Below are 15,284 nucleotides of genomic sequence, written 5' to 3'. Positions count from 1 at the left end.
TCTTGTTGTAGCGGTTGTCATATCATTTGTGCCAGTACGTACTCTACACTTCACACAATATAGATCCATAATTTATGTATAGAAATATGAATATAATTGATTTTTCGGCGACTAAAACAAGAGAACCAGTTAAGCATGTTGCAGCGTTACCAAACTCGATCCGGATGATTATCATCGGACCATCTGGATCCGGCAAGACGCAATTGTTACTCAATTTAATAATGAGATGGATGAAGTGGGATAAGTTGTATTTGGTTGCTCCTAGCGTAGATGATCAACGATGCTACGAGGTGTTGAAAGATTTCAACGAGAATGCATCAGCGATCGCTAAAAAAAATGTCATCGAGTTTATTACAGATATCAATGATGCACCGGGTATTGATGATATTGATGGCGACGTTAACAATCTAGTCGTGTACGATGATGTTATGTTAGACAATCAAAAAAACCCAGCTAGGATATTTTCCAGAGGCAGGCATAAAAACACTGACGTGATATATGTCACTCAACGATACACTCAGATTCCAAAAGTAATTAGAGACAACTGTAATATTCTTGCTGTGTTCAACGGCGTTGATACACACACGCTACGAAATATTTGGCAGACATGGTGCGGCGGTGACATGGACTTTAATGGTTTTCGAAACTTCTTTAGTCATGCTCAGTCGACCCCACATGGATTTGTAACGATAAATTTACATGATCCTCGGACACGATATCGTATCGGACTTGACCAAATATTCGGTTAGTTGTAAATAATTTTCATTGTAAATAACCACTTAGCAGCAGGGGGGGCGATGACATCGACGCGGTCGTCGATGTGCTTACCGGACGCTGACGACGCTGGGGATCAACGCGCAGAAGGTGTTAATTAAACCAAATGACGTTTGGACGATCCCCCAACGACGACGTCGTTTTTTTTTTACCAGGCGCTGACGACACTAGATCGTTGAGTGCAGAAAGTAATAATTAAGCAAAATAACGATTGGACAAAATGTCCGATTCGCCCCCTCTGCTGCTTATGTATGTATGTATGAATGAATGAATGAATATATGTATCGACACCCTAGGACACTGCTACCTTTGATGACTGTTCTTACCAAAATTGCAACACGCCTGCACGTGATATTATTTATTTGCAGATGACGTGTATTTACATACACCCATACTTCTTGATTTTTTATCTCACTTCACTCATGTCACGAATTCGTTCTCAACCTCGTCATCGTGCACCCAAACTCGTAAATCCATCAGTTGGATAACCTTATTATATTGGACACTTTTTGGCTTTCCTTCCCATGTGGTTTACAAAAGAAATAAGCAAACCGTATATGTCACTGACTGAGTGAAACGAATGTCCAAAATCGGTCGAATGATATTACATGACATTTCGTTATAAACATTTGAAATGTTCGGTCGTCAAATATATTTTGAGACTGAATGGACGCAACCATCCCTTCCTCGCTCCTTCTATTTTTCTTAATTTGCGCCAAATTACATTATTTTATTATTTTATATATGGCAATATAACTTGTCTGTGACGTGAATTTTCTAACATGTGGTAACCTGCGTACTTTGCACTTGACATGGCTTTGATCTTATTAATCAATTAGCACCATTATATATGCATATGTAAATTATCTTTATAATTATTGGTCGTTGACATTATTTCGAAATTTTATAGTTAAACGTTTGATAGTAAGCAATAGCTTGAAATACGCATCTTTCACTTAAAAATGGAGGACAGGGTTAAAAACAAAATAATAATATACTAAAACTATTGACATATATCTCTTAACTTACATCTAGAATTCACGAGAGAGAAAAACTATGAATTTATTTATTCCAATAAGTGAATGAACCCGTTCACATATATGCAATATTAACATGGCTACATTTATGGAATGCATCAGTAATCTTTTTCAAAAGGCAATCTTGCAAAACTGATAAACGAGACAAAAGAAACACAAAAGAAACGCTGATTTAGCAACACTGTACATGAATATGGATCTATTGTTTGGAAATCGTGGATATCGCGTCTTATTGGGCTGAGCTCTAATAACACATTGTCAGCCATGTTGATATTAATACACCTAAAAAGCATGAATAGTTTTCATTAAGTGTCTTCAGAGACTTCAATCTGCATACATATATGAATAACGTTGAAAATTTTGCAAGAAATATCTTGCTTAATCATCATACCGTCAATTATCTCTAGCAAAACGCCTTTGTAAAGTCAACGAATCCACAATATAATTTATAACTACTAAATATCATGTGAACAATTAAACAAGGCAGAATGAATATATTATCTCCAGTCCCCACCATTTTCTTACATTGTTTATTATTTGAGTCCTTAAACAAGGCACAATGAATATATTATCTCCAGTCCCCATTATCTTCTTACACTGTTTATTATTTGAGTACTTAAACAAGGCAGAATGAATACAGTATCTCTTGACCCATTTTCGGACCAAAACCTAAATGACTATAGTACATTATAGTATAGTATGGTATTTATAGGTTACTGCATTTGTATGGGAAAATATGAACGAGTTTTTTGGATGGAATACTGCACGACCTGTATATCCTTCCGACAAAACGAGTTCATATCTTCCCATACAAATGCAGGAACCTTTTTATTATATGCTCATTTTTTTAATATTCTACCTAAGGCTTAATTATATAAACAAAATACACTACAAGAAACAACGTAAATGAATGTATGCCGTATTCCAAACTAAATATACAAGCGCATATTTATCATTACACAACGACTTTATTACAGCGCACATAACTCCGCCCATATAAATTTGAACTTAGTCGCGCGCTCCACATAACTTTCGAAAGAAAAATGCGTGTCTAGTTAAAATTGAAATTTGGAGTCATATTGTGAATGAATGTGCATTGCAACAAATTTTCCATTTGATCTGGAATGAATAGATTTTGGTATTTTTCTCGATTCTATGAAATTTTGCGATTATTGACTGGATTTGTATGTGACAATTCCATATGAAATACATTGGATTGAAGAAGCTAGGGAGAAGCTTGTTGACATCTTCAAATGTGTTTCTGTTTCCGTCATTGAATGTTTGAAATCATAATGTGGGAAAAATATGAAGTATTTCAATTGCAATTATCAAAAAGACGCTATGGAATTTAATGCTTATTTCAATTTGAGTGCAGTGAGGAGGATCTAATTGCACTTATCGAAATTACAGTACAATTTCGAAATGTGTAATCCAGATTGAGAACCTGTGACATGGCTCATGTAATTCGGATTTACAGAACTAGGAAAGTACATTTTGAGGAAATTCAGGATGTCATAGGTTCTCAATCTTGATTACACAACTGAAAGACTTCATATTTTCCCCAAATTATGATTTCAAACATTCAATGAAAGAAACAGAAACACATTTGCAGGTGTCAACACGCTTCTCCCTTGCTTCTTTAATCCCATGTACTTCATGTGGAATTGTCACATATAAATCCAGTCCATGATCACGAAATTTCGTAAAATCGACCAAAAAAAAACCCCAACAAAATATATTCATTCCAGATCAAATGGAAAAGTTGTTGCAATGCGTATTCATTCACAATATGACTCCAAATTTCAATTTTAACTAGACACGCCATTTTCTTTCGAAAGTTATTTCGAGCGCGCGACTACGTTCGAATTTATATGGGCGGAATTATGTGCGCTATAATAATGTTGTTGTTCTGTAATGATGAATATGCGCTTGTGTATTTAGTTTGGAATGCGGCATACATTCAGTTACTTTGTTTCGTGTAGCGTATTTTGTTAATATAATTAAGCATTAGGAGAATAAAAAATGTTAGCATATAATTAAAAGATTACTGCATTTGTATGGGAAAATATCAATTCGTTTTGTCGGATGGATATACTGTACTCTCAAGGTCGTGAGGTATTTCCATTCGAAAGACTCGTTCATATTTTCCCATACAAATGCAGTAACCTATAAGTATAGTATAGTATAGTATAGTATAGTATAGTATAGTATAGTATAGTATAGTATAGTATAGTATAGTATAGTTTGGATCCAAACTGATAGCACGACGGCACTGAACTGTTTAGTGTAACAAAATTATCTACATCATTTAAGGAATTTCTGGTTACTTAAGCGCCATCTACATTATTATGTTAGTTTTTGCTATTAATCTTTACATCCCATATATAGTTTTCACTACGATGATAAAGGATATGAAATGGAAAATTGTGAAAGATCTACTACTACTACTACTACTACTATTAGTAATAACAAGCAACAACATCATTCATTTTATATCACAAGTGGTCAGTAAGATTTAGTACGATATATCAATCCCCGATCTTTACTGACTAGAGATTCTTGTTGTTGTTGTGGGGATTAACGCCATTTTTCAGCACACGATAGGCTATGCATGGCGGCCAGTATTAATGGTGGAGGAAGAACCCGGGAAAAGCCCGGAAAGAACCACCGACCCACGAGAAGCTACTGGCAAGCTTTCTCACATACTCACACTGGTCGAATCCTAGACTAGAACCCACGCAGACCGAGGTGAGATGGCAGTGATCCGTAACGGAGAGTGCTTTAGACCACTCAGCCACTTGGGGCGCCACTGACTAGAGAAAGGTTTGACAACAACAACGATATTGTTGAAATGATTTATGTTGCAGATTTGATTATTGGTAATCGATGTCGTAGCAGTGGCATTACCGTTCACAATTGTAGTTGTAGTAGTGGCAATTGTAGTAGTGTGGTTAGAGCGTCCTCCTCGGAAGCGGGAGGTAGTGGGTTCGAACCCCGGCCGAGTCATACCAAAGACTTACAAAAATGGTACTAATAGCTGCCTCGCTAGGCGCTCAGCATTAAGAGGTTAGTGTTAGGACTGGTCGGTCCGGTGTCAGGATAATGTGAATGGGTGGGACATCGTGTTACATATCTGCGGCATGAAGCCCCAGCGCTAGACATCACTATCAACTGCCACACTGCATACATCATATCGAAATCACTGAAAGTTGTTAAAGCTGCGTTAAAAGTCAGAATAATCAATAAGACGATGAGCTAACAGGCTGTCATGCTCAGCTTTTAAGGGAATATAACAATACGTATAAAATTAAAGGAAGGAATGGAAGAAGGAATTAATTTAATTTTAATTTTAATTTAATTTAAAGTTGGCCTAAGATCAACTGATGAGTGAGTAAATGACCAAAGGTAAAACTAAGGCAGATGTTATATGTTTGCTAACTGATGGACAATTAAATAATGTTATTAATAAATAAACCCAGTTAATTATATATCGCTTGGAGACACGTGATGATTATATACGATTGTTTATTGATTTTTGTTCAAATTCATACCAGACCGACAGGTGGTAGATTTAAGTAATTTATACGCGTTCCCGTAGCAACGTTTCTTTCCTGTTGATCTCCTTAAATTGCTATGTGCTGACTATTATTAGGTAACGTTTTAAATTTTGCAAGACACAGTACACGGGTAATACTGTAAGGCATGAAAGACAGGGGATATGGATGGATGGATTGATGGATGGATGAATGTAATGTGTGTGTGTGTGTGTGTGTGTGTGTGTGTGTGTTATGTTTGAAAGGCACGTGAACATAACAGTGGCTGTAGGGTACCAATTAAAGTTGTAAAACAAATGTTTGCATAAAATATCTGCAGAAAAAATAGGACGGCTGTAAATGAATAAACACATGAAACATTGCATACGGGAATGTACAGAGCCCATCAGGGTGGTCTATGAACATTATAGGTTGTGTTGTGTCGATCGAGTAATGTAATATCGATGCTTTTTCGGATGCAGTCCATTGCTTGAAATTAGTCTTATTTCACGAATATTGCGACAGGACCTATAATTGGCGACGAGGGGTCCATATGAATAAGTACCTAAAATGCATGGGTGAGGGTGTCAAGTTGTTTAATTTAATATTTTCCTTGGATTCGCGATATAGTATGACGCTATTATAGCTGTTCTACTTCATATGTAAAGAGTTGTTTGAGAAACAAGTTACTAATACTGACAAATTGTAGTAAATACTAGTTGCATTGAGCGTAAAACAGTGGCTAGTTCACTCACGAGAAAAAGATAACAATAAGTAGCGTAGTCATAAATATAACATACCTGGCAACGGGGTTTTGGGTGGACATGTAAATGTCATATTGTAATATGGCTGAACCCATCTGTGATATACTTGGAAACACACTTTAATAAAATCACGATTCTGTCAATGCACGTGCCATTTTCCAACTAGATTAGAGACTTTTAGTAGGAAGCAGAGTCAAAAGTAGGTTTATTGGAAAGGAATTAAATGTTGGAAGTAAAAGTAACTTTAAAATAAATATATTAATTTCTCTATCTTTATCCAGCGAATTTATGCAAGTTCGCTTGTATAATAGGGTGGAGTGAGGTTCCAAATGCATTGGCAGAATCCTTCCTAACTCAGATTAGGAATGTAATACTAACCACGGCATTCATCTGGTAAATGTATTGACTCCACTGAAATTAACTTCAAATCAACCTCGGCAATATGTCCGTTTGGTGTCAACAAAACAGAATGCATATTACTGCATCTAAAACGAAATGTATGACAATAGGAGCAAGGCAGCGCCTGTCAACTAACATGAATTTACTTCTAACTCAAAATCACTTACATGTGTCTGTTTTAAGAATACAAAAACTTCTTGTGGTCTACGTTGATGAACATCTTTTCTGGAATACCTATATCATAGGTACAATGGCCGTCATAAAAATAACTCTTTTAAAATTTCTTTCGAAATTTCTACCTCCCTAGTCGCTTAAACTTTTTTTTCTGGATAGTTACTACCATTGAAAGACTATGGCTGTACCATATGGGGGAAACACATCCAATTATAATCTGTGCAGAATCGACAAACTCCAGAAAGGGACGGCAGAATAATTCTGAAGCTTCTTATTACGACTCCGTCTAATGTTCTGTTTTCATGTCTACAGTGGCTACTTATACATATAGCATTTCAAAATAATTTTAAAAAATAATTTAAAAAATCCTTTAGTTTAAAGGAATCATGACATATATGATTCTAAACGATCTTTCTTCAGAGTATATCTCTAACCAAAACTCAACTAAGATCATCAAATACTGAACATAATCCCCAATGAGCTCTAAAATCCATGGTCAAAACCAACCATTTCTTAAACTCTTTTACTGTATTAGCATCTACCTTCTTTAATTCCTATCCCTTGAGTATACGTTATACAAATTCTCTTACTTGACCAGCTGAAATGATTTTATAAAGCCTCCCAGAAACAGAATTTTACCTTTGTGTCCAGAAATAATAGGTGCGTGTTTTATTCCATGTATGTACTACAACTTTTGACATGTTGAAATGTGTATATCTGTGTATAGTATATTGTTCATATACGTCCCCGTAGACCACTATATTTAAATGTATGTATTCATTTGAAACATGTGTGCGAGCATTCCTCAAAGTGTGCAAGTGACTTCTTTTAATAACATAACACGTGGCAGATAGAACTTTCATGACCAAAAGTGTTGCCTTCGTTATATTATTATTATCATTATTATTATTATTATTATTATTATTATTATTAACATCACGACAATGCCAACGATCAAATCAAGGATCTCTGAGATATGTTTTTAATTAATGATCAAATGATGATGGAAAAGAATAATATGATTTTAACGTATTAATAGATATTTCTCACATGATGAAAATGATCCAATATGATGATATAATTTTTAAGTAAATTTTGTTAAGAGGGTTGAGAGGGAATACGTTTTTAAAAGATTTAAGCAGCCAGAGTCAAACTAATGAGTCAGCATACAGATAAAAGAAAGAGAAAATGTATGAAATAAGGAGTTCAGGAAGTAAAGGTAATCGGAGATGGAGGATAGATAGATGAACAGGACTAATATCAAATTAGATCCATTGAATTCATTTTTATTTTGCATGCAGATATGTTGAAGTTTTCATGAAAGATTGACCTTTTCCCAATGTATCGCTTCGTTGAATATGGTATGAATAAATAATATGAACTGGCCTTGATTCCAAGCCAACGGCAGCAAAGTCGCTGGGGATTGCCGTTATAGAAAAATATCCGTTTACGACTCTGTTACACTCTCTGGAACAGAGAATTGCTGTTGCCTGGCCTACAAAATATACGCAAACTGAAAATAGCTAAAACGATCATTTGTGGTAAAAACCGCGTTGAATCAATTATGAACTGTTTTGACTTTCTTTTATATTAAAGCTTATTTGATCAGTCTCAAGTAGAGGTTCGTTTTTCTAATTACAACAACGCGGTATATCGACTCCTACAATTATTCAGATTAAAACGACACACTTACTTAATAAACTTAGTTTTCATATGTTTAGATTTATCTCTATCCACTGGAATTTGTCAAAGTATGTATGTATGTATGTATGTATGTATGTATGTATGAATTTATGTTTGTATGTATTTATGTGTGTGTGTGCGTGCGTGCGTACGTATGGGTGCGTGTGTGTGTTATGGAAGCATGTGATATTAACTAGGTATTTTCTTTATTTTCTTTGAGATCTTTTCACTAATGGTCGTTTCTTTGCAACTGTTCGGCGTTCATGTATGTGCCATATAAGATAATCGCGTTTTATCAACACTAGGTCACCTATACATGAATTGTTATTTCCATTGACATCGGCAAGTCACAAGTAGCTGTAACGGAAAAAGCAAACTCTACTGGGATGGGGGTATCCCACAAACCCCGTTCCCCCTTGCCTCTAGGGTCAAGGAATTTAGCATATCAATGGAATAAACAAACTTTACAAGACTGGGTATATCGCCCACCCCATTCAACCATCCCCGCGTGGTCGTCATATATGGCATTATAATATGCATCAATGTAATAATGCACGGAAGTGGGTGAGAGTGTATATCTATTCACAATATTGAATTTGCTCTCAAGAATACTGAAACATCTGAACTACGCGTTTTTCCAAACTGGAAATAAAGAGCTATGTTCTCACATGTTCTGTGTCTATATATTAAATTATTACATATGCTATTTATACAAAAGAGTTGAGGAAATTTCGTCTTACCTGCCATTATCTGAATCATTATAAAAACTATCACGGAAAATGTTGAAAATATCATCCTCAGATCCGTCATGAATAGGTCATACGTAATTCAAGGCTTCCAGTGACATCATAGTGTACCGTTCTTCAAAATCGGCATTTGTCACAGACAAGTAAATTGCTCAAAACACCAACAGTACCATCCCACATATTTACATTCTACACTGATTGAAAGGCAATTCAGATTGCAGTTGTCCGTTAAAATGTGAGCATATATAGATAAGTAAGGTCCGTACTACATGCGGTTGCCGTGTGACCTTGTCCCTAACTGTAGGACGGCGACATTCGAATGTACTCTAGAAATGTATTGATCCGTTAGCTTTAAAGTCTTTATGATTGCTGTGTGAATACAATTCCAGGTATACGTGTTATGCATAACATGAAACAGACTTCAATAAAATGTATTTCTGATCACTATGTTCAAAATCAACAAGAATGCTATTTTAAAAAAAAGAGACTTTGTGGATAAATAGGTATATAATGATAAGCAGGCATTTAATTCAAGGCCTAATCGACCATATATATTTTCATTTGGGAGTGTGCAGTTAATGACTTCGAACATGTATGAACACGTTTTGGGCAGTACGCTATTTGCTATCTTAGTTTCCTATTCTGTTAACAATGAATTATAGGCATTATGTACAGTTTCTCGTTTATGTTCCTACTGTATCGTGCATATAAGAGCTGTCGAGAAGGGAGAATGTATCAAGAAATCCTTGCACCATGTGTCACACCGATCGATCACTGCAAATGTTGACATTGTGTCCTTGCATAAAGTCACCGGTGTTTATAACATGTAGTCAAGGAAACAGTGTTAATGTAGAATTTGCCCCTAATAAGATTCCTCTCCCGTTAAATATCAAGATCTTTGAACATGTATGCTTTCCGTCAAAAATTGATGAGAATTAAACCCATAATAATTAAACAACATGTTATGCTGTGAAATCCTCTCAAAGTTTAATACTTTTTTCACCATATTAAGTATCTGTTACAGCCGTATCAATTAGAACTTACTCCACCTGCGCCATGCGCACCGTTTTGAGCTTTAACCTACCATTGCACTATCGCATTGCGCGATCTGTCGATATTTTATTTTTGGTTGGTTTGGTGTTTAACGACACAGCAGCACAAGTAGATTATTTGGTGCCGAGGCGATTGGATCGATATTTTGCAGTGCTGTAAATTAGTTTTAGTTAATAGGTAAAGCTGGAAAAGGTTACTTTGCATTGAATACTGCGACACTAAATTTATTTCATTTCGAAAACAGCAAATGTAATACATGGAATTCAGATTCATCGCATGTTTTGTCATCGCAGTGGGATCGTACGTATTGGGTAAGTAATTTTTATTCATAACGATATCGCTGGGGAAAATTGTGAGGGGCTAAAGGAAAGTGGCGTTGAAAGCAGCAGAGGGATTAGTATGTGTACCGTATATCTACCCATTGGTTGTCCATCGTATTGAAACTCCACATGTGAGTCTAATTATTCCTTTGCATTTACAGTAGTCTTATTTAAATTAGCAGTTGTAAATTTACTATATATGGAGATTACCGTTTGTCATTTATCAAGAGGTCAGAGCTGAAGAAAATGGATGCATTTTACAACTTATCTTCAAGTAGTTTCTATTTACTTGACTGTCATGTTAGTAAATCCATATCACTTGAGGTAATTTTTTGTGTGTAAAAAAAAATAATATTTTTATTAAAGAGCCAGCCGTAGTTCAATGATTAAAGCCAGACTGCATGCGCGTAGCTGCCTATATGCAGATACGCGCTGCGTATGAAAGTTTTGACAAGAAAAATAAATAATGCATTTAGAACCAATTATTTTAATATTTTGTTAGCATTAGAATCAACCTTGATATGAGACAAATCACTCCAATTATTTTTTTTTTTTTGTTCGCTACGCGATGAAGGGATGCCTTTAGCATTTTATACGTGCGTATGACGAAAGAGGTCTGAGTGGCTATTTAACAGCACATCGCCACATGAAAGGTGTAATAGTGCTAAGGCAGTTGTATTAAAATTTCTTATCCCTTCTCAAAAATTTCTTGAAGAAAACTACTTGAAGAAAAATTGTAAAATGCATCTATTTTCTTCAGCTCTGACCTGGAGTGGCGAAAAGAAGGATGCGGATTCGAATCCAAATAAGCACATATCGACTTTCCTCTGACCGTACAAACACATCTTAGATATTTGGACATTTATGTTGACGTGGGACGACACCTCCCAGAAATCTCACTCCATCATAGCTGTCCGAATTCTGTGTTTCATATTTAACCTTTACCCAACCCCGAACCCAATATAACTGTAATATATCTAACAATGATTTGGAATGCTTCGAGGACAATCGAATTTTTGAGAAAGGATAAGAAATTTTAACACAACTGCCTTAGCACCATTACACCTTTCATGTGGCGATGTGCTGTTAAATAGCCACTCAGACAATCACTGAATGTCAATTTGCATTAAACTAAAAACGTTAGACTTCACTCTTCCATTTTTAAGGTCCTTTAAGTATTTTTTTCCAAGTACTTGTCTGCAAGAGTTGCTTTAATATTTATTGGCAGACGATCGCCTTGGTTGCCATATTGACGTGATGAATTCAAATTTTTAACTGAATTGTACCAAACAAATATTGATGAAGTTTGAGAAGCTTTAGTCTGCATTATTATAAATCCCATTTTACAAGAATGGGCTTGCAGAGAATTCTCCTCTCAGAGCTATAGAAAGCGTAATCACAAGCTCTTTGTTCAAAGTGAAACCTTACAATTTCTTGGAAGATCTAATTATGCCGTTACAGTGGGTTTGGGCTTATGTCTTATGGTCCGATTAGCGCAGAATATCAGCACTGGAGTAAAATCGTATCATTTAAGTTTGGTTGGGAATTTGTTGGGTTGGGTGCATGGGTGGGTGGGGGGGGAGGGGTCGTTACACACGTAGAAGTACGAAAATCTTGAAACTTATAAATGTTGAAGATTTTCTGCATATTTTACTATTACAATCATCAATTCTCACTGGAGCACAAAAATAGTTTTCGTGATAATTATTTTGCAGTTGGAACCCCTAATGATTTCTATCTGAAGGCTCGTGCTCACAACATTTGTTTGAATGTCATGCTGTCTTCTTGTCCTTCTCTAAACCCATCCATACAGTCATTAACGCGGTATTTTATTTTTTCAGTGGTACTTACCACGGTACTTTTTCACTCTACCGGTTATTAATTCAGTAATTTCCATCAGTAAGGAACTATCAGACTTTAACGATATTAACAGCATGTTTCCTTAGTCATGACAAAGTAATTAAAAAGATTATTATTTTTATTAAACGGCTGTGTCTGTCGCACATTAAATTGCGATTTTTTCCAATAAAATTATGCGTATGAGCATTTAATCTTTGACACGTGTCACGTTTGCCAGCGCGGTGACCAGATGGAATGTTGTTCAAGACATTCAAACCACATCCAACTTTTGAAAAATTTCGGATGAAGAAAAACAAGAAACAAAAGAAAAATACATTTCATGTTTGGGCTATTTTCTAGCATATGTGATTGCGTTAATTATATTTATTCCTTTGTAAGGCAGCAAATCATCCTACGGTTTTCAGGAGTGCAGTTATTTTCTATCTCAACTTTACGCAATATTTCAAGTCTACTAAATTGTTCTCGTTTGTTGAGTAAGTGTGTTTTATGTTTACTGGCCCTCTCAGAAAAATATTATTCGTGGGTGTTGGTATCTGACTCAGAGTTTCCTGCCTCTCATATCAACGCTGTAGCGAGTAAATATTAGACTTCAGTATCAACACTTCCTATTTAATCTATAGATCCTCTAACCTCACCATTACACCTTTCACAATATCGCAGGTTTAATCATCCCACTTTAGTTACAGTTTTCAGATTACAGTTTATAAAAAAAATTTAACAAGAACATAAAACATGCGTGTTCTATAAGGTACTATCAGAAGGGGAAGATGTTGTGAGTTTCTTTCCAGCTGAATTATATAATTATATTTTCTTTTATCTCAAAATGATCAATATTTTTTTCAAATAATATCATAGATATAGTATGGTGTTATTTTGTCCAAATTGTCCAAATAATATAGATATAAAATGGTGTTATTTTGTCCAATTAATATCACAGATATAATATGGTGTTATTTTGCTTTAAATCAGAGCAAGATATTTTTCCAGACATGGGCAGACAGAAAATAAACAAAGTGTCAGGCCACTGCCCCTGAACATTCAGCACTGACCTTATCAAACGCAGCGCCCAATTTGGATCATTTTGGCGGGGCCCCTTCGATTTATGCGCGAAGCCCGCTGTGAGCACGGCTTTTGGAAATAAACAAGTTTTATATGATACTGCACTTAAAATTATCTTCCATCGCTTTAAAATTGCCTTGTCTCTATTGATATATTTTACAAATTATTAACGCGTGGGGCCCGATTCAGATCGATCTAATAAGCCCTGTGAACATTGAATTGGTTCCTAATACAATTACATTATATTGTGGTACGTATACGTTCAGAAATACCGCAGCAAACCGCATATTACAAAATTTATCATGATACCCATCTCTCTCTCTCTCTCTCTCTCTCTCTCTCTCTCTCTCTCTCTCTCTATATATATATATATATATATATATATATATATATATATATATATATATATATATATATTCTTTGACAATACACCAGCAAAGTAATCTTTCCACTATGTATCAGATATCATCATTACTATTGGGTAATCTACGTTAGAAAGCATAAGTTTGTTTGCCAATGTGCCATTTCTGTCAACAGACCGAAAATGCAAAGACCTATATATAGTGCAGAGATTTACCGATGACTATATTAACTATTTGTACAATGGCCATCTTTGTCAAACTTTTCCTATTTATGGTTTCTATAAATGCAGAACAAATTGGCCTGTCTCAATTACAACTGCAATTCTGTATAGTCATTTTTTATAAAAATTCCAAATTTTGGACGTGGTAGCACTTACTTTATGTCCACTCTAAAGGTTTATTAAAATATCTTTGTTACCTGGCAATCCCTGATACATATGAGATAATGTCTCGGCATGGAACATACAGATATGGCAGCGCTCGATTGGACAATTATTTCTTTCGAGAAATCAATTTGTAGATAAAATTATATATATATATATTATTTTAAACTACAACCATCGAAGGTTTGAACATTTTGTAGCATTCTACTGTAGTAAGAAACACGACTGCCATTCTTTTCACAAAATTAAAATTTTCACTTTCTTCTAACAATTGCCATTTCCTTGTTTCCAATCAGTTTAGCATATACATTTCTTCATCATTTTGTATGTTAATAATAATGTATACAACACTATTTACGAGGGATTGTTGTAAATTAGAACTATTAACTGATTCTGAATTTACTTTTGTATGACTTTATACCGTATATATGCTTTGAAAATCTTTGAAATTGAAGTGAATAGAAACTTTGCATTAACATTATGAAAGTTTATTCAGGAACTTTCCTCATTTACAAAATGATCCGCAAATCGAATTTCTTGCGAAATCCGTGGTTTATAAAATAAACGTGTTCCATCCTTAGTAATATAAGCATTACTTTATATATATATATGGGTGTGGGTGTGTGTGTGTGTGTGTTTCTAAACATTGCTCAGCTGTGATCACTTTGAATGATCTAGTTACTATCAAAAATGCTTCAAAACCCTTTATCCCAAAAAGACTGAGATTCTTTTTTTTTTTTATTCAGTAAAAATCATGTATCTGAAAATAATAAAAAAATTTTAAAAAATATACTGAAAATGAAACAGACGTTTCAATCTAGACTCTTCGGACCAGGCTGCTTTCGTTTTTTTCTGTGATTTTTATTCTACGGATCTGGACCATGGGGCTGTGATTTCTTGATAGTCCGATAAACCAACCCCTCAAATCTGTATTGATAATGATAGACGATATATGTATCCAATGTCATCTGTTTTGTACAATGAGCAGTTTTGCTGCATGCAAATGTTTCCTGAACACATCTAAATGTTGTTTAGACACTTACCGGTATTTGATAATATCCATATCTATCGCGAAATTCAAAATGTCATAATGTCAGAGGGTTCTGTTTTTCAACGTGGATTACAAGTGCCCAAACA

General features: G+C 35.0%; 2 protein-coding genes across 3 annotated transcripts in view; one reads left to right on the top strand and one right to left on the bottom strand.

Annotated features, from left to right (window-relative positions):
* Positions 1 to 9,537, bottom strand: part of LOC149779155 (receptor-type tyrosine-protein phosphatase kappa-like) — a 108,981-nt gene extending 99,444 nt beyond the window's left edge. Inside the window, exon 1 of one of the 2 annotated variants that reach the window (XM_089939718.1) lies at positions 9,105 to 9,537. In XM_089939718.1, coding sequence (XP_089795844.1) covers positions 9,105 to 9,174 — 70 coding nt within the window. In that variant the 5' untranslated portion in view covers positions 9,175 to 9,537. The remainder of the gene's footprint in view (positions 1 to 9,104) is intronic. The other variant, XM_089939719.1, reaches the window with a different exon arrangement.
* A 657-nt stretch (positions 9,538 to 10,194) lies between these two features.
* Positions 10,195 to 15,284, top strand: part of LOC149779154 (uncharacterized) — a 52,136-nt gene continuing 47,046 nt past the window's right edge. The window contains exon 1 of the mRNA XM_089939717.1: positions 10,195 to 10,474. Within this exon, the coding sequence (XP_089795843.1) occupies positions 10,420 to 10,474 (55 nt within the window). The 5' untranslated portion in view covers positions 10,195 to 10,419. The remainder of the gene's footprint in view (positions 10,475 to 15,284) is intronic.

The sequence above is a fragment of the Sinohyriopsis cumingii genome, chromosome 17, assembly GCF_028554795.1.
Source record: "Sinohyriopsis cumingii isolate HCF-2022 chromosome 17, ASM2855479v2, whole genome shotgun sequence".
NCBI lineage: Eukaryota > Metazoa > Mollusca > Bivalvia > Unionida > Unionidae > Sinohyriopsis > Sinohyriopsis cumingii.
Note: the sequence above shows the minus strand (reverse complement) of the source record. Positions and strands in the feature narration are given on the sequence as shown.